Below are 20,622 nucleotides of genomic sequence, written 5' to 3' on the forward strand. Positions count from 1 at the left end.
TGTGGGGGCTGTCTTCCTCCACATCAGAGTAGCGTATGGCAACTTAAACTGTCTTTTACTTGAAAGATGGAGCGGAGCTAATGTTGACTCAAGCATTCGTTGAAATTGTAATTTCACCTTTTAAACATCTTCAAACTGGACCAAAAACACTTTCAAAGCAGCAGAAATAATGTGAGGTAGAATTTTATTAGGACCATATTGTTTAACACGGTAAAAAGCTATCAGATAAGATTTAAGGATAAGAAAACAGCATATTGATATTTGCCATTTTATTTGTAGGAAAATAACACTTGTTTGTAATCCCCTCTTGGGCAATCTGCAGTTCAAACAATAACAAAGCAGACACCCCACCACTGTTTTGTTAAACAGCTGAGGGATGGGGCTGGAGAAATGTAACCACTCTCAAATTCATAGACAGAGCTCGGCAGGTAGCTTAGTGGTTAAGAGCGTTGTGCCAGTAACCGAAAGGTCGCTGGTTCTAATCCCCAAGCCGACTAGGTGAAAAATATGTCAATGTGCCCTTGAGCAAGGCACTTAACCCTAATTGCTCCTGTAAGTCGCTCTGGATAAGAGCGTCCGCTAAATGACTAAAATGTAAATGTAGAGCTGTGGGTGCAAGTCCTCACCACCGATGAGATCAACATCATAGTTTTTACCATGTTCTGTAAAACAAGCATATATTTTGGGTTCTGATGGGTACAACAGTTGAACTAAGCTCATGAGGAGTTTAGAAGTTATATTCTTTAAGAATAAATTAGCACAAATGTGTAAAAACCTGTTTTTGCTTTGTCATTATGGGGTATTGTGTATAGATTGATGACGGAAAAAAACAATTTAATCAATTTTAGAATAAGGCTCTAACCTAACAAAATGTGGAAAAAGTCAAGGGATCTGAATACTTTCCGAAGGCACTGTATAATTAATTTAAAACTAAAAAAAATGTATGTAGCAATCTCAGATTGCCTCTTTAAGCTAATGCACCCAGAGGTGCAGTGTTTTGTAACAGCAGACTCGCTACATGACACCACTTACAGCCTACCGGAAGCTCCTAATTAATTAGGATCATTATTTTGTTTATTTCTACCAGGCTCCATTTCCCATTTGCTCCTACAGTCTGTACTGTGTCTATTCCTACTACATTTTCTGTCACTCAGTACAGCTCTCTCATGCTCTCTCTCTCTCTCTCTCTCTCTCTCTCTCTCTCTCTCTCTCTCTCTCTCTCTCTCTCTCTTCCTATAATATCAACTCAATTCTTATTTTTTATCTATTACTGCTCATCTCACACTGTCTTGCGCTCCTCAGTCTCTTGCCTTGTCAGCCTGTCCTACTCAACTCTTTCAATTTAAATTACATTTGTCATTGGCAGGAAAGATAAACATTTAGCAGGGGTAACAAATCAGACAGTTGACAAAATAACTCACTGTCCAGAGTACAGATGAAGTTATGGGATGTGATGGAACTATATTCGATTTGTTTTACCCCTTGGCTACTTCCTGTGTTCAGTTATATTGGCCCTCCCTAAATCTCACTACTGTAGTTTAATCTACTTTGAAGATTTTGACTCATTTTGTCATGCCTCCTCAGCCAATTACATTATTTTCTATACCTAAAGCTCTCTCTCTCTTTTTCTTTCCCTTTTTCTCTCTCTCTCTCTCTCTCTCTCTCTCTCTCTCTCTCTCTCTCTCTCTCTCTCTCTCTCTCTCTCTCTCTCTTTCTGTCTCTCTCATTGCTTCCCCTATTTCTTAATCGCTTTGTGCTCTAGAAGTTTTCCTTGAGTGACTAATTCTGGTAGCCATGTGAGTTTCTATGTGAGTGTGAACTATGTGAATGTGTGCTGCCTCCTTACCTCTGAAATACATGAAGTCCTAGGGAGAAGCTCAATTGCATACTCCTTGCGTCCACTCTCCTCGCCTCCTTCTTAAAACCTATTGGAGAAGGTCAGAGGGGAGGGACCTCTGGCGTTCTCATCCAATGGGTTTTAAGAAGGAGGCGAGGAGCGAGGACGCGAGTTCGTATGCAATTGAGATTCTCCTCTAGTCAGGTGGGTATTATGTAATTTAGCTGTTTATTATGTCATGTATATTATGTGTGTTGTAATGAGTCCTCCCGTCCAGCAGGTGGTGGACCAGGCAGCCAGAAGACCATTCTCCATGAGGAGCAGTGGAAGATGCCGGCTCTGCCAGCGCTGCTGCTGTCGATTTACTTCCTCTTCCTTTTGCTGACCATGGCCCCGCTCTCTTTCACCCAGGCTCCCGCGCTCTCCTCCGTCAGAATGGGTGGGTTTCCACTAGTTAGAGGACTGGCCACCCCTCATAGCCTGGTTCCTCTCTAGGTTTCTTCCTAGGTTTTGGCCTTTCTAGGGAGTTTTTCCTAGCCACCGTGCTTCTACACCTGCATTACTAGCTGTTTGGGGTTTTAGGCTGGGTTTCTGTACAGCACTTCGAGATATTAGCTGATGTAAGAAGGGCTATATAAAATAAAATTGATTGATTGATTGAGTTACCACTAGTGTAAAAATTATAGAAAACTAAAATTAGCTATTTGGTCTCAATTTAAGGTTAGGGTTAGGGATATGGTTAGCAGTGTGGTTAGGGTTAGGTTTAAAATCACATTTTAAGAAGATCAATTGTTAAAAATAAGCACGGTTTATGACTTTGTGGCTGTGGTAACTAGTGATGACCGAATGGGTAATATGGGGATCACACTGTCATGGCCGACAAGAACAAATACTCCTCAGTGTCTTTACCCACTTAAAAAAAAATCATATGTCTTGCCGGTTTGATGAATAGGATTGTAGTTCACCATATGTACAATGAGAGTACAGTCGTGGTCAAAAGTTTTGAGAATGACACAAGTATTGGTCTTCACAAAGTTGGCTGCTTCAGTGTTTTTAGATATTTTTGTCAGATGTTACTATGGTATACTGAAGTATAATTACAAGCATTCCATAAGTGTCAAAGGCTTTTATTGACAATTACATTAAGTTTATGCAAAGAGTCAATATTTGCAGTGTTGACCCTTCTTTTTCAAGACCTCTGCAATCCGCCCTGGCATGCTGTCAATTAACTTCTGGGCCACATCCTGACTGATGGCAGCTCATTCTTGCACAATCAATGCTTGGAGTTTTTCCACCCGCCTCTTGAGGATTGCCCACAAGTTCTCAATGGGATTAAGTTCTGGGGAGTTTCCTGGCCATGGACCCAAAATGTTGATGTTTTGTTCCCCGAGCCACTTAGTTATCACTTTTGCATTATGGCAAGGTGCTCCATCATGCTGGAAAAGGCATTGTTCGTCACCAAACTGTTCTTGGATGGTTGGGAGAAGTTGTTCTTGGAGGATGTGTTGGTACCATTCTTTATTCATGGCTGTGTTCTTAGGCAAAATTGTGAGTGAGCCCACTCCCTTGGCTGAGAAGCAACCCCACACATGAATGGTCTCAGGATGCTTTACTGTTGGCATGACACAGGACTGATGGTAGCGCTCACCTTGTCTTCTCCGGACAAGCCTTTTTTCCGGATGCCCCAAACAATCGGAAAGGGGATTCATCCGAGAAAATTACTTTACCCCAGTCCTCAGCAGTCCAATCCCTGTACCATTTGCAGAATATCAGTCTGTCCCTGATGTTTTTCCTGGAGAGAAGTGGCTTCCTTGCTGCCCTTCTTGACACCAGGCCATCCTCCAAAAGGCTTCGCCTCACTGTGCGTGCAGATGCACTCACACCTGCCTGCATTCCTGAGCAAGCTCTGCACTGGTGGTGCCCCGATCCCGCAGCTGAATGAACTTTAGGAGACAGTCCTGGCGCTTGCTGGACTTTCTTGGGCGCCCTGAAGCCTTCTTCAACAACAATTGAACCTCTCTCCTTGAAGTTCTTGATGATCCGATAAATGGTTGATTTAGGTGCAATCTTACTAGCAGCAATATCCATGCCTGTGAAGCCCTTTTTGTGCAAAGCAATGATGACGGCACGTGTTTCCTTGCAGGTAACCATGGTTAACAGAGGAAGAACAATGATTTCAAGCACCACCCTCCTTTTAAAGCTGTTATTCTAACTCAATCAGCATGACAGAGTGATCTCCAGCCTTGTCCTCGTCAACACTCTCACCTGTGTTAACGAGAGAATCACTGACATGATGTCAGCTGGTCCTTTTGTGGCAGGGCTGAAATGCAGTGGAAATGTTTTTTGGGGGATTAAGTTCATTTTCATGGCAAAGAGGGACTTTGCAATTAATTGCAATTCATCTGATCACTCTTCATAACATTCTGGAGTATATGCAAATTGCCATCATAAAAACTGAGGCAGCAGTTTTTATATTTAAAAAATAATAATATTTGTGTCATGCTCAAAACTTTTGACCACGACTGTACACAAAACAATACAGCACAGAAAGCTGCAGTGCAGTACAGTACAGTTTACAGTACAATAGTCTATAAATGTCTCCATGGATACTGTAAGCTAATTGAAGATCAGGAAGATAAGGCTTGGATCAGAGAATGCCTCATTCCTCAATAATTGTAATGTAAACATGTGTTATTACCATAAAGATGATACGATAATTGGCTGTGTTAATGGGTTCCTCCACTAATTGGTTAAACTATTTGCATATGTACATTTTGTTGACTTCACCGATGTGATCATCATTCAGTGATCATCCTAAATGTCAGGTGACAGGTCGTCCAATTTCCCCCCAGAATAACCTTTCCTTGAAAATGGCTGTAGTCTATGTGATTCTCTTTGACGCATTTCATAGATGGGTTGAATGTTAGTCAAAAGGTTAGCTTTATTGGAACATAGATCAGATATACTTGTTTTGAAAGGAATGACAAAACACAACAGTGGATTTTAATCCATCCATCCCCGGGTCTGGGTTTTTCATGCTCCTTTATCTTCTCGTCTATCCTTCTATCATTCTATCATTCTATTTATCCCCCCAGCGGCTATTTTGGATGACCAGTCGGTGTGTGGTCGAGGGGAGCGGCTGGCGCTGGCTCTGGCCAGGGAGAACATCAACAGTATGTTTGAGGGCCCATCCAGAGCCCACGTGGAGGTGGACATCTTCGAGCTGCAGAAGGACTCCCAGTACGAGACCACCGATACCAGTGAGTATGATCAGTACAAAGCAGTATTGTCAAATAGAGCTGGATAGACATTTTATTCACACAAATGTGACCGACAGGTTTCAAACCCAGGTCGAATCCTGGGTACTGCAAGAATGTTAGCCCGCTAAGCTAATGTGAATGCTACACTTATTGACAAATCCCACTGGGCACACACTGGTTGAACCAACGTGGGATATTCCTGGATAGACACTTAACTCATACAAATTTGATGGACTGGGTTTGAAACCCAGGTCTCCTTTGTGCCACAAGACTGTGTTAGCCATCTGAGCTAACACTAGGCATTATCTCAGAGGAGCTAATGCAAGTCTTCTGATCCCAGGCAAGGTCACTCATCACACGAGTTACACCCACAGACACTTACACAGTGCAGTGTACCACTGACAGAAGTTATTGTCTCGGAAAAGGACGACTCGACCGAACTAAGCGTGTATGCGAGATCATTATTTTTCACAAGGTATAGCGTTTTGTACTCTCACCATCACAAAGGGAGGCAATATCCTTTTACTGCAGTGGGCTAAATCAGGCTCACACAGAGTGTTTCTTGATAGTCTTAAACAAATCTACTTTGAAACAAAAGTATACACCTCACACACATGGTTATGGGCTTGAAAAAAAAGAAGACACCTGTACCATGTCAGACATAGAGCTGAAATGTATTCCATTTTGAGTTTGCATCCCAATATTACACTTTATATACATCACAGAAGACTGAAATATAACAAAACATTTGACATCGAAACACTGGATTTTCTGTGTATTAGTTTATTTTTATTATTAATTATGAAAAATATTAATGACATTCCACCCATGAGGCCACTGGGTCTTTTGACAGCAGGAAAGGGTCTACTGTAGTGGGTCTTAACAGTTGCTCTTTAAGCAGTGAGTGATCTGCAAGCATGCACGTGCATACACACATACTGTATACACACACAGACACACATACATTGCTTATCTGTCTCGGATCTGGGAGAGCCGCACAGGTTTTTCTGGACAGAATTAGAACACTAATCTCCACTAGACAGAGTGTGGATTCAGATTGCCGTTATGGCTACAATTAATCAAAAGTGTCTGGCATTGACTCTTAATTTGATTAATCATCCAAGAACAGGACACAGACAGAACTGGACCTCATCCAAGACATTGACTCTTCCATCTCGCTCCTTACTAATTCCCCCATCTCTCTCTCGCTCCTTACTGTCTGTCTGTCTCTCTCTCTCTCTCTTCTCCTCTTTTCTTTCTCTCGCCCTCTATATCCCTCACCCTCTCTCTGTCGCTTTCTCTCTCTTTCTCTCTTTCTCTCCTGTCTCTCTCTCCTCTCTATCTCCCCTCTCTCTCAGTGTGTCAGATATTGCCGAAGGGGGTGGTCTCTGTGATTGGCCCCGCGTCCAGTCCCGCCTCAGGCTCAACTGTCAGTCACATCTGTGGGGAGAAGGAGGTGAGCTAGCTATGTCCTCTAAACCATATTCACACTGCTACTCATACTATATCCCCAAACTCCCATAAACCACTACTCCACTACCTGTCTGCTTACTGGATGATTACCGATCATTGTAAGGACTGGATAGGTTTCAACCATTTTGTTTATAACAATCCTGCTGGGGTCACCAATGCGAAAATGTATACAGTGGGGAAAAAAAGTATTTAGTCAGCCACCAATTGTGCAAGTTCTCCCACTTAAAAAGATGAGAGAGGCCTGTAATTTTCATCATAGGTACACGTCAACTATGACAGACAAAATGAGAAAAAAAATCCAGAAAATCACATTGTAGGATTTGTAATGAATTTATTTGCAAATTATGGTGGAAAATAAGTATTTGGTCAATAACAAAAGTTTCTCAATACTTTGTTATATACCCTTTGTTGGCAATGACACAGGTCAAACGTTTTCTGTAAGTCTTCACAAGGTTTTCACACACTGTTGCTGGTATTTTGGCCCATTCCTCCATGCAGATCTCCTCTAGAGCAGTGGTGTTTTGGGGCTGTCGCTGGGCAACACAGACTTTCAACTCCCTCCAAAGATTTTCAATGGGGTTGAGATCTGGAGACTGGCTAGGCCACTCCAGGACCTTGAAATGCTTCTTACGAAGCCACTCCTTCGTTGCCCGGCGGTGTGTTTGGGATCATTGTCATGCTGAAAGACCCAGCCACGTTTCATCTTCAATGCCCTTGCTGATGGAAGGAGGTTTTCACTCAAAATCTCATGATACATGGCCCCATTCATTCTTTCCTTTACACGGATCAGTCGTCCTGGTCCCTTTGCAGAAAAACAGCCCCAAAGCATGATGTTTCCACCCCCATGCTTCACAGTAGGTATGGTGTTCTTTGGATGCAACTCAGCATTCTTTGTCCTCCAAACACGACGAGTTGAGTTTTTACCAAAAAGTTATATTTTGGTTTCATCTGACCATATGACATTCTCCCAATCCTCTTCTGGATCATCCAAATGCACTCTAGCAAACTTCAGACGGGCCTGGACATGTACTGGCTTAAGCAAGGGGACACGTCTGGCACTGCAGGATTTGAGTCCCTGGCGGCGTAGTGTGTTACTGATGGTAGGCTTTGTTACTTTGGTCCCGGCTCTCTGCAGGTCATTCACTAGGTTCCAGAAAATCACATTGTAGGATTTGTAATGAATTTATTTGCAAATTATGGTGGAAAATAAGTATTTGGTCACCTACAAACAAGCAAGATTTCTGGCTCTCACAGACCTGTAACTTCTTCTTTAAGAGGCTCCTCTGTCCTCCACTCGTTACCTGTATTAATGGCACCTGTTTGAACTTGTTATCAGTATAAAAGACACCTGTCCACAACCTCAAACAGCCACACTCCAAACTCCACTATGGCCAAGACCAAAGAGCTGTCAAAGGACACCAGAAACAAAATTGTAGACCTGCACCAGGCTGGGAAGACTGAATCTGCAATAGGTAAGCAGCTTGGTTTGAAGAAATCAACTGTGGGAGCAATTATTAGGAAATGGAAGACATACAAGACCACTGATAATCTCCCTCGATCTGGGGCTCCACGCAAGATCTCACCCCGTGGGGTCAAAATGATCACAAGAACGGTGAGCAAAAATCCCAGAACCACACAGGGGGACCTAGTGAATGACCTGCAGAGAGCTGGGACCAAAGTAACAAAGCCTACCATCAGTAACACACTACGCCGCCAGGGACTCAAATCCTGCAGTGCCAGACGTGTCCCCCTGCTTAAGCCAGTACATGTCCAGGCCCGTCTGAAGTTTGCTAGAGTGCATTTGGATGATCCAGAAGAGGATTGGGAGAATGTCATATGGTCAGATGAAACCAAAATATAACTTTTTGCTAAAAACTCAACTCGTCGTGTTTGGAGGACAAAGAATGCTGAGTTGCATCCAAAGAACACCATACCTACTGTGAAGCATGGGGGTGGAAACATCATGCTTTGGGGCTGTTTTTCTGCGAAGGGACCAGGACGACTGATCCGTGTAAAGGAAAGAATGAATGGGGCCATGTATCGTGAGATTTTGAGTGAAAACCTCCTTCCATCAGCAAGGGCATTGAAGATGAAACGTGGCTGGGTCTTTCAGCATGACAATAATCCCAAACACACCGCCCGGGCAACGAAGGAGTGGCTTCGTAAGAAGCATTTCAAGGTCCTGGAGTGGCCTAGCCAGTCTCCAGATCTCAACCCCATAGAAAATCTTTGGAGGGGAGTTGAAAGTCCGTGTTGCCCAGCGACAGCCCCAAAACATCACTGCTCTAGAGGAGATCTGCATGGAAGAATGGGCCAAAATACCAGCAACAGTGTGTGAAAACCTTGTGAAGACTTACAGAAAACGTTTGACCTGTGTCATTGCCAACAAAGGGTATATAACAAAGTATTGAGAAACTTTTGTTATTGACCAAATACTTATTTTCCACCATAATTTGCAAATAAATTCATAAAAAATCCTACAATGTGACTTTCTGGATTTTTTTCTCTCATTTTGTCTATCATAGTTGACGTGTACCTATGATGAAAATTACAGGCCTCTCTCATCTCTTTAAGTGGGAGAACTTGCACAATTGGTGGCTGACTAAATACGTTTTTTCTCCACTGTAAGTCCTTTCAGGTTAGTGGATGTGAGGGAAAGGAGACGTGCAAACAGTTCATGTTGGGACACAGCCATTGTCGCTCTAGGAAATGTCCTCTCTGATCTCTCTCCCTCGGTCATAGTTCAGTGAACTCTATAATGAGTTAACTGTTGTTCATTCAGTGTGAACCTGCATGGTCACACTTCGGTCATGCAGAGAATTGACCTGGTTAATACTCCTTCTTTCACTAGCTACGATAATGAATCACAATCTTATTCCATGGTTAGATTACAATCTCTATACATCTCTCGTCGTCTAAATCTGCAACAGGACTGATTATAATAATATAATATATATGCTGTCAATCATCTACCAATGGACATTTCTTCAGGCATTTTCACATTAGACTTTATTTCAGTACGGGGTGAGCAGCATTTAATCCCATGGGCAAAACATTTCAGACCTAGCCCCTAGGCAGGTTGAGTCAAACAGGGTTTAAAATCTCGCCCTAGGGAGAAAATGCAAATGTAAAATAATTTAGCCTGTTTGCCTTGGAGTTGTCCATGGATGAAATACCAGTATAAAAACACCTTTTGTTTTGTTGCACTTCAATTGGGTTGAATATGGACAGAGCATGATACTACTGTACAGGGTAAAAGCTTAAATGCTTAAAGGCCCAATGCAGCTGTTTTTATTTTAATATCAAATCATTTCTGGTAACAATTAAGTAATAGTTTTCCATTAAAATGGTCAAAAAGAACAAAAAATAGCTTATAAGCAAAAAACTATTTCTCAAGCAAGAATTTTGCCAGGACTGTCTGGGAGTGTTCTGGGTGGGGAGAGGGAGGGTTATGTAATCTGAAAACTAGCTGTTATTTGTCAGCGTCTGGGTGCAGTGGGGAAACGGAATCAGGCGCAGGACACAGAACTGAGAGATAAATGGCTTTACTAGAATCCAAGTAAACCATAGCAAACCCTCCACGCAGGGAAGAGCAAAACAACAGCTCAACAGACGACGTAACAAAGAACAATCACGCACACACCCAGGAGGGAAAACAGAGGTAATATAGGGAAACTAATAAGCCTAATGAGTAACAGGTGTGAACAATAAAGACAGAACTAGTGAGACACAGAAACATCGATCGGTGGCAGCTAGTACTCCGGTGATGACGACCGCCGAAGCCTGCCCGAACGAGGAGGAGGGGCAGCCTCGGCCGTATCCGTGACATTATTGGCAGATGTTTGAAACTCTCTTTGTGTTATGAACGTATATTGCCTGGTGTTGTCACCAGGCAAGCCTAAACTCCACCCATGCAAAACCTGCTGATTAGAAGGTCCTGTGTAGATTGTCTTTTCAACCAGCAACTATCAGGTTATAACACTGATCAAATGTTTTCACACTTTTACAGTGTTAGTTTCATCAGCTGTTGTACAAAATGATACAAAACACAGAGAAAACATAATTTTGACTGCACTGGGCCTTTAATTTACCTCCCAGCCCGTCATCTCCCTTCCTCTTTTGCTAATTATTGTATTATACATGTATGATAATAATAATCCATCCTTTATAACACACTCACATAAAAAGGTATGAACACTTCCCTTGACCAATTCATAATGCTTAAAAGTGCATTTATAACGCCTTATGTTGCCTACTGTCTCAGATTCCTCATGTGAAGATAGGCCCGGAGGAGACGCCCAAACTCCCATACCTCCGCTTCGCCTCGGTCAGCCTCTACCCCAGCAACGAGGACCTGAGCCTGGCTATAGGGGCCATTCTCCGCTCCTTCAGCTATCCCACCGTCAGCCTCATCTGCGCCAAGGCAGAGTGTGAGTGTTCACCTCAGGGTGTCTGATACTGCATGCGTGTTCCTATACTTCCCTAATTCTAGATTTCCATACTACAATACTTATGTACGCTCTTAGAAAAAAAGTGCTATCTAGAACCTAAAATGGTTATTCGGCTGTCCCCATGGGAGAACCCTTTGAAATAACTATTTTTGGTACCAGGTAGAACCCTTTAGGTTCTAGGTAGAACCCTTTTGGGTTCCGTGTAGAACCCTTTTCCACAGAGGATTCTACATGGAACCAAAAAGGGTTCTACCTGAAACCAAAAAGGGTTCTCCTATGGGGACAGCTGAAGAACCCTTTTGGAACCCTTTTTTCTAAGAGTGTACAGTCTCATTTATGCCAAGGCAGAGTGTGGGTGTTCAGCTCGACTGTATTCGTGTCCTCCTATATTTCCTTTACCTCCGTATTTCCATACACAAACTTTCTACGGTTACAGTTTGATCTGCGCAAAGGTTGAGTTGAGTGCAAGGTATTTGATACCACATTTATCATGTACTTCTATACTTTGCTTCTTGCCTATTGTTAAAGTATCACCTGTGCCAAGGCTGAGTGTGAGGTTGGAGATGCCCTGCATGCGCTGTGTTGCTTTGTGTGTTTTCCTCAAAGTGTCTGCTCACGTAATCCTTCATTTAGCCAAGAAGGTTATAGTAATACATAGCTATCCGTTGAGGTTTACGTATTGTGTATATGTTTTGACGCTTTAGGCTTGTCAACATACAGCCGATGCCCCTGAAACTTCAGCAGAGCAGCAGAACGTATCATTTTGCATTGGTCTGATGCTCCTCGTCGCAAATAATCCAACTCCAACAAAGACCCTGAACTGTACAAGTGTATTCCAGTAGCCCAGAGCTATTCGTACATCCCTCTATCACCCTCCCATTGGTCCCCCTACATCCTAGGGTCCCCTGCACACAGAGTGCAGCCGCCCAGCCAGTCCAGGCAGTGGATTAGCCCAGTTCCCCTCCAGATTGGATTATGCCTTCCACATATGAGCTGCCTCTCCACTTGACTGCTCAGGTTCTGGGCCAAGGTCGGGTGTGATCATGCACTGAATGCATCTTTTTACAGGCCGCGCCGCACTCCCTCTTTATCGATCCCGCTGTTTTCCACTTGGCTGGACTGGTATGCGGTCTGTGTAATGTGCCCTCGCAAAATATGTAGTTTTTTTTTCTCTTCTTTTTAAAATCATTTTTACAGTCGGCTACACTGCCACTGTATTGGTTTCTCTATTCCCTTCTCACGGCCCAATTACAGCCACCCTATGGAGAGTTTATTGTTGCTATTATCAAGGTCATGCATGTGATTTTACTAGTCCTGGATAGTTTAACTCAGTGGTCACTGAATTTGATAAAAACGGGCAGGAACTAAAGGTGTACTTGTCATTAATTTTAGAAAAAAGTGAAACAATTAAAAATATTCAAAAACCCTCCTTAGTTACACAGAGAATGTGAAAATCGATATTAAGAGGATCCTCTAGGCATTTAAAGTTACCATCTGGTTACCTTCTGATTACCTGTTAAATGGCATATATTATTATATATTTACCAAAGTAGTTTTAGAGTTACTACACAGTATAATATAAAGGGGGAGGGGGACAGAGAAATAGAGCAAAATATAAGTAATCAAAATGGTAGCAGTAATCAAAATGAGTTTTGAAACAGCAATACAGTGCTATAGTACTCTGAAATGTTTGGTTGAGGTATCACAAAATGTGTGGTTCATCAACACATACCCAGCCTCTAACTTTGACGTGCTCCGCCTCCACCCTTTAGGCCTGCTGCGATTGGAGGAGCTGGTGCGGCGCTTCCTGATCTCCCGGGAAACGCTGTCTGTCAGGATGCTGGACGAAAGCCTGGACCCCACCCCCTTGCTGAAAGAGATCAGAGACGACAAAGTGGCCACTATCATCATCGACGCCAACGCCTCCATCTCCTACCTCATCCTCCAGAAGGTCAGGACACTAACCGGGCTACAGTTACAAAGACAACTGACAACAGTGTGGTCCTCTGTAGCTCAGGTGGTAGAGCAAGGCATAGTGGGTTTGATTCTCAGGGCCACCCGTACGTAAAATGAATGCACGCGTGACTAAGTTGCTTTTGATAAAAGGCCTGCTAAATGGCATATATTATTATTATATATTATTGTTTCAAAACTTTCAAAGAATTATGTAACACTTTATTTGAAGGCTACCTAGATCTACATAAGGACATTTTACATTTACATTTTAGTCATTTATCAGACGCTCTTATCCAGAGCGACTTACAGTTAGTGAGTGCATACATTTTTATTTTTTTATACTGGAATCGAACCCACAACCCTGGCGTTGCAAATGCCATGCTCTACCAACTGAGCTACATCCCTGCCGGCCATTCCCTCCCCTACCCTGGACGACGCTGGGCCAATTGTGCGCCGCCCCATGGGTCTCCCGGTCGCGGCCGGCTACGACAGAGCCTGGATTCGAACCAGGATCTCTAGTGGCACAGCTAGCACTGCGATGCAGTGCCGTAGACCACTGCGCCACTCGGGAGGCCCGTATGAGGACATCATAACACATGTATCACTCATATATAACACATTTGTAAGCAGTACATAAACATTCCAGAAACTGAATAATTATGTTATTTAGACATAATTAATATATCTACTTATGAATCTGTTATGTATGACTTATTAATGTGCTATGAAATCTTTTTGTAGGTTTGCCTTGCCCAGCTCAATGTCATTCTCTGCAGTATAACACATAGTACCATTTATCCTACTCTATATTGCAGCCAGAAGGCACATTATGCATGCTTTTAAAGGATGTATTATTCTGTCCTGTATTCTACTGGTGGCACTACCAGTGGCACAAGTACTGTAAGCTATGTAAATGCTACAAGTAGTCTTCATGTAAGTTGTGTAGATGCACGTCAAAATAGCAGACATGCGCTGTTAACTTTACATTATGTCTCAATAGCAGAGAGGTCACAGTTGTACATGTTATACACCTGCTCATGTGTATAAAGTGAACCAACTTGTTATCTGAATGCCGTATGATCAAGTTACTGCATCACCCACAATGCAGTACAGTTCAGTGTATCAGCACTGTTACCAATGACCGCCTCTCTCCTTTTCCACCCTCTCAGGCATCGGAGCTGGGGATGACTTCAGCGTTTTACAAGTACATCCTCACCACCATGGTAAGAGCATACCAATCAAAATTCTCCGTACCCTACCCACTACCCTCTCTGCTCGGGCCCTGGCCGCCCGGCCTATGGATGGCTATCGCGGCGGATCTTATCTGAAATGCATGATGGGAGTGCGCAGTTTGTCATCATTATTTCCCTGCCCGGTGCATGCCCTTGTGTGAGGTGACTTACATAGCTAATAATATTTTCGACATCGTATCCCGTCCCGTCTACAGTGTAGGACATTTTTACCGTGGTACTTACAAGGGTGTGCGCCTCACACCCCCAAGAGCAAAACGGCAGTTCCCCGAACATTGGAGAGGGACCAGAAATCTCTAAATCATGACCCTTTCATTTTCATACAGTAGCTGAATGGCACGCCACTCTACTGTCTGGAACTGGAACCATTGGTGCCCTGCCTCCCGGTACCAAAACACTGTCCCTGTATTGTGCCATGGTCCTATATAGTACTGATACACTGTGGCCTTACAGTATACAGTATCACTCTGCTATTGTGAGATTCTGTGGTACACTGTTACCACTGCTCTCCAACAGCAATGAACTTTTTCAGAGCCGTATTTCAAAAATATTTCAAAAGTTTACAAATAAGAAAAATGTACTTACCCTCTTCTACCCCTATTCCACACAGCTATCTCATACCTCACTGTTGAACAATCATTTAATATAATATACATCACTGGGGGGAGTGGGAGGAACACATAAAAAATTTAAACTAACGTTTTGCCCACCTGTATGGTTTAGCTAGCTCTCTCAGAATGTTAAATCCCAAGCCCCTCCCTCCCGCTTATGTCAATCAGGACTTTCCCCTGCTGCGATTGGACGACATGGTGGATGACCAGTCCAACATCGTGGGTTTCTCCATGCTCAACAGCAGCCATCCCTTCTACCTGGAGTTCATCAGGAGTCTCAACCTGTCTTGGAGGGAGGGCTGTGAACTCAGCCCCTACCCCGGCCCAGCGGTGAGAACAGCACACCTTGTATGTGGTTGTCTTTATATACTGTTACTGTTACTGTTACTCATACTCACTCTTTCTCATATACTGTACTCATATACTCTCATATACTGTAATACTCTCCCTCCATATTTACATTCACTGTAACGCATATCTTCTTCAAACACTGTTATATTCTGTTTAAATAGTCTTACAGTCACTCGTATACTGATTACTTACTAATACTCATATACATTACTCAAATCGTTTTTCTCATACACTGTCACATACTGTTACTCTTATACTGTCACTCATATACTGCTACAGTAACTTACTCATATACTGCTACAGTAACTTACTCATATCCTGCTACAGTAACTTACTCATATCCTGCTACAGTAATTTACTTATATACTGCTACAGTAATTTACTCATATACAGTCAGCCAAGTATTTATCTTGTGTACTCTCTACTGCTAAGTTACCCACATGCTGTTACCCGTATATTTCGACTACTACCCGTATACTCTCGATACTAACTTATACTGCTCAAGCGTTATATATTTTATACTATAACAGTATCATGACATCCAATTTCACATTCCCTCATACATTCTCACTCATACACTTACTCGTATGTCCAATGCCACACATTTACTCCTACATTCTAGGTCATACACAGCAGAGGAGGCTGGTGGTAATGGCTGTAATGGAATGCATGGAATGGTATCAAACACATCAAACATGGAAACCACATGTTTGACTCCCTTCCATTAATTCCAATCCAGCTATTACAATGAGCCCGTTCTCCTATAGCTCCTCCCACCAGCCTCATACACAGACTTTATCACTATTCCTTTTTACACTATCAAACTGCCAGTCGTAGTACACAGATTGCCATGCTGTCACTCACAATCATTGTGATTTACACTCTGTCAGGTTGACTGATGCCTGACCAGATGTCATTAATGTTTAAAGGATAGTTTGGGATTTTGGCATTGAGGCCCTTTATCTACTTCCCCAGAGTCAGATGAACTTGTGGATACCATTTTTATGTCTCTGCGTGCAGTTTGAAGGAAGTTGCTAATTAGCGCTAGCACAATTGCTATCTAGCATTAGTGCAATGACTGGAAGTCTATTGGTATCTGCTAGCATGCTTCCAGTCATTGCGCTAACGCTAGTTAGCATTGGCTTGCGAAACTATCCTTAACTTCCTTCATACTGGACACAGAGACATAAAAATGGTATCCATGAGTTCATCGGACTCTGGGGAAGTAGATAAAGGGCCTCGTTGCCAAAATCCAGAAGTATCCCTTAAAGGTTTGATTGAATCACACCGCTTTGGCACAGACCACAGTGCCACCTTGTTGATTGAGTAACGTTACATCTATCTCAATGTTTCTCACTTTTAGTCTTTCTTTCTCCATCTCTCTCTCTATCTTTATGCCTGCCTCTCTCATCTTTCTCTCTCCATCTCTCTCTACCATTGTGCCTCTCTCCATCTCTCTTTCCTTCCCTCCCTCCCTCCCTTCCCCTATCCCCTTCTCCCCTTACCTCTCTCTCTCCCACAGCTCTCGTCGGCTCTCATGTTTGATGCGGTGCATGTGGTGGTGGGGGCGGTGCGTGAGCTCAACCGGAGTCAGGAGATTGGAGTGAAGCCACTCAGCTGCACCACTCCTCAGATCTGGCAGCACGGCACCAGCCTGATGAACTACCTGCGCATGGTACCAACACCTGCTCTTGCTTTACTCGATGCTGTCCCAATGCTGTCTCAATACTGTCCCGATGCTGTCTCAATACTGTCCCGATGCTGTCTCAATACTGTCTCAATACTGTCCCGATGCTGTCCCAACACTGTCCCAATGCTGTCCCAACACTGTCCCAATGCTGTCCCAACTATCCCATTTTGTATTAGCCAACATTTTGGGGGGGCCAAGGCAACAATGTAATGTTGTTGACTACAGAAACCTTTAGTTCACCTGTGTGGTTTCTCTTTACTGCATGGTGTCCCAACTAGCCAATTGTGCCACCTGCATATAAGCCAACTAGGTGCAGAGCTTAGTTGAAATATGCAATATGGCATGGTACATCCACCTGTTACTGAACACTGCCCCAACTAGAGTGTCTAGCTATTTATGCATTTGTCCCCTTAGCCAACTGAATTGACTGAGTTGGATTGGAATTGACCCCAACCCTACCAGTAGGCTAACTAGTGAATAGCACAGCTCCACTTAGCAAAACGTTAGTGCTTGAAGCACTATCCTATAACCTACCTGTCGCCTTCTGGGGTTTTCGTTTGTTGCCACGTATACTACTGCTCTTGTTTTGTGGGGGTTGTTGTTGTGGGGGTTGTAGTTGTGGGTTGTGGTGTTGATGGTAGTTTTTCCTACCTTCATTGCAGTGCTCTGCTGGGCAGCATATTTTCTCTCCATCCTCTCCTCCTCCTTCATTCCTCCTCTCCTATCGGAGTCTGTCACTTCTTATCTTCCCCCATTTGTTTCTCGCCTCATCTCTCTTCAGTCTCAGACAATGTTTTCTCGCTCTCCGCGCATCATTCCATCATTCGTACACTCTCTTTGGCAGTGGTTCCACTCCTCTCCTCCTTTCTTCCCCCTCCTTCCCCCGCTCTGTTGTTCCTCGTTTGGGCATCTCTCGTTCTTCCTCTCTTTTAGGGTATAATTCATCCTGAGTCTTTCTCTCCACGCTGCACCCTCTGTCTCTCTGCCTGCCTATTGTTTTAGCCATACATCTCTCTGTCTCTCTCGCCACTTTCAGCCATCTAATATACTGCTGCCAAGCCTAGCTATCGCCTGTCTGTTTGTCTGGGCTGAATCTCTCTCTCTCTCTCTCTTTCTCTCTGTTTGTCTGTCCCTCCCCTCTCTTTCTGTCTTACATTATTTTTCTCTCTATTTGCCACTCTCTCTCTGGCTCCTTGAAAGAATCAATTGTTTTTATCTCTCTTGCTTCCCCTCTCTCTCTCCCTCAACCCCCCTCTATGTCTCTCCCTCCCTCCCTCTCCCTCTCTCTCTCTCTCTTTCTCTTTCTCTTTCTCTCAGGTGGAGTATGATGGGTTGACCGGCAGGGTGGAGTTCAACAGCAAAGGCCAGAGGACAAACTACACCCTGAGGATCCTGGAGAAGCACCATGGGGGTCATAAAGAGGTCAGGGGGTCAAGGGGTAATGGGCTCAAATGTGACTGGGTCATTGGGTCATGGTGGGGTCGGGGATGAATGGCTCTATTTATGAGCTGATTTGACAAGCACTGGAGTTAGATACACTATACGTATTGACTGACGCATACACATTGATCATGGGTTTAACCCTATTCTCTATCTCTTCCTCTTCATCCTCTTCATCCTCTTCTCCCAATCCATTTATCTTCTCTTTCTTTCCTCCGTCATCCCTGAGTATAGATCGGGATCTGGTACTCTAACAACACGTTGGCGATGAACTCGACGTCTCTGGACATCAACATGTCGGAGGCGCTGGCTAACAAGACGCTCATCGTCACCACCATATTGGTAAAGACATTAAGGTTTCGCAAATTTGCATTGGTAGAATGTGAAACTGTTGGTTTTCTGTTGGCCATTTTGGGTCAAACAAGATGAATTTCATTTACCAAGAACAAAAAAAAGAGTCAGTCGGGTACACTAATCATTTTATTGTACGGTAACTTTTAAAATCAGTTCTATACACCTGATCAAGTAAGTGCTAAGTAGATGTTAATGTCATTCATGGATAATAGGTCGCTTATTGCCACTTAGTGACAAATCATTTTGCCAGTGACCTATATGCAAGAAATTACAATATATGTAAATGCTGGTATGTGCATGCATTCCAAGTGAAAAATGTGCCCTTACTAAATTCTTCAGTACACTGTTCCTTCTTTGAATTATGATGAAGAGATTTTCAGCAACTGTTGGTAGGACGATTTACATTTTAGTCATTTAGCAGACATTCTTATCCAGAGCGACTTAAAGTTAGTGCACTTATCTTAAGATAGCTACGTTAGACAGCCGCATCTCAGTCATAGTAATCAAATGTTTTCCTTAATAAGTGGCTATCAGCAAAGTCAGTGCTAGTAACAAAAGACAAGTGCGAGTATATATAATCAACACGTTTCGGTAAATGCCTTCACCGTCTTTGAATTATAGCTCTTGAATGACCTTTTGCTTTCCTTCTATTGCAGGAGAACCCGTACGTGATGCGCAAGTCCAACTACCAGGAGCTGCAAGGAAACGACCGGTACCAGGGCTTCTGTGTGGACATGTTAAGAGAGCTGTCGGACATGTTGAAGTTCTCCTTCAGGATCAAGTTGGTGGATGACGGGCTGTACGGAGCACCTGAACCAAATGGATCCTGGACAGGCATGGTGGGAGAGCTCATCGATAGGGTAAGCACACACATTTCACACACTCACGCATGCACACACTCACGCTGTCAGAAGGCGTGGATGTGGTGTAGGAATCAATCGCAGGACACAGAGGCTTAGTCCAAAAGTCTTTAGTCAAGACAAAATGACCCGGCTACAAAACAGAGCCGGAGGCACGAGAAAATTACGCACACTGCGTAAACGAGCAAAATGCAACAAACGCACACAACAAGTGCGGACTCTCTATAAACAAAACAAATAGAGAAAAATGTACTGACTGCTCCAGCTGACAAAAGAACAACTACACACAAACACATGACAGAAACAACGAGAACTTAAAGGACACATAATCAACACTAAACGAGAACAGGTGTACCAAACAGACCAAACCAAACAAACATCGAAAACAAAGAACGGTAGCAGCTAGTACTCCGGAGACGACGACCGCCGAAGCCTGCCCGAACAAGGAGAAGGAGCAGCCTCGGCCGAAACCGTGACAATACCCCCCCCTTGACGCGCGGCTCCAGCCGTGCGCCGACCCCGGCCTCGGGGAAGACCAGGAGGACGCGGAGCAGGGCGCGTGGGATGACCACGATGGAACTCAGTCAGAAGAGACGGGTCTAAGATGTCTCTCCTCGGCACCCAGCACCGCTCCTCCGGACCGTACCCCTCCCACTCCACGAGATATTGGAGACCCCCCATCCGACGTCTCGAATCCAGGATGGACCGAACTGTGTACGCCGGAGCCCCCTCGATGTCCAGCGGTGGCGGAGGAGTCTCTCCTATCTCACAGTCCTGGAGTGGACCAGCTACCACCGGCCTGAGGAGAGACACATGGAACGAGGGGTTAATATTCTTATAATCAATAGGTAGTTGTAACCTGTAACACACCTCGTTCAACCTCCTCAGGACTTTAAAAGGCCCCACAAACCGCCGACCCAGCTTCCGGCAGGGCAGGCGGAGGGGCAGGTTTCTGGTCGAGAGCCAGACTCGATCTCCCGGTGCGTACACCGGTCCCTCACTGCGGTGGAGATCGGCGCTCGCCTTGTGTCGACGGATGGCCCGCTGCAGATGGACGTGTGCAGCGTTCCACGTCTCCTCCGAGCGCCG

At 44.0% G+C, this 20,622-nt stretch overlaps 1 protein-coding gene across 2 annotated transcripts in view; it reads left to right on the forward strand.

The window, feature by feature from the left end:
• The window catches only part of LOC121571557 (glutamate receptor ionotropic, kainate 5-like), an 83,223-nt gene that overhangs the window by 40,184 nt on the left and 22,417 nt on the right, over positions 1-20,622 (forward strand). Inside the window, exons 3-13 of one of the 2 annotated variants that reach the window (XM_041883086.2) lie at positions 2,118-2,276; positions 4,933-5,097; positions 6,456-6,553; positions 10,835-11,000; positions 12,794-12,972; positions 14,147-14,200; positions 15,007-15,186; positions 16,712-16,864; positions 18,197-18,301; positions 18,554-18,661; positions 19,330-19,533. In XM_041883086.2, the coding sequence (XP_041739020.1) occupies positions 2,168-2,276; positions 4,933-5,097; positions 6,456-6,553; positions 10,835-11,000; positions 12,794-12,972; positions 14,147-14,200; positions 15,007-15,186; positions 16,712-16,864; positions 18,197-18,301; positions 18,554-18,661; positions 19,330-19,533 (1,521 nt within the window). In that variant the 5' untranslated portion in view covers positions 2,118-2,167. The remainder of the gene's footprint in view (positions 1-2,117; positions 2,277-4,932; positions 5,098-6,455; positions 6,554-10,834; positions 11,001-12,793; positions 12,973-14,146; positions 14,201-15,006; positions 15,187-16,711; positions 16,865-18,196; positions 18,302-18,553; positions 18,662-19,329; positions 19,534-20,622) is intronic. The other variant, XM_041883087.2, reaches the window with a different exon arrangement.

The sequence above is a fragment of the Coregonus clupeaformis genome, chromosome 8 (assembly GCF_020615455.1).
Source record: "Coregonus clupeaformis isolate EN_2021a chromosome 8, ASM2061545v1, whole genome shotgun sequence".
Lineage (NCBI taxonomy): Eukaryota > Metazoa > Chordata > Actinopteri > Salmoniformes > Salmonidae > Coregonus > Coregonus clupeaformis.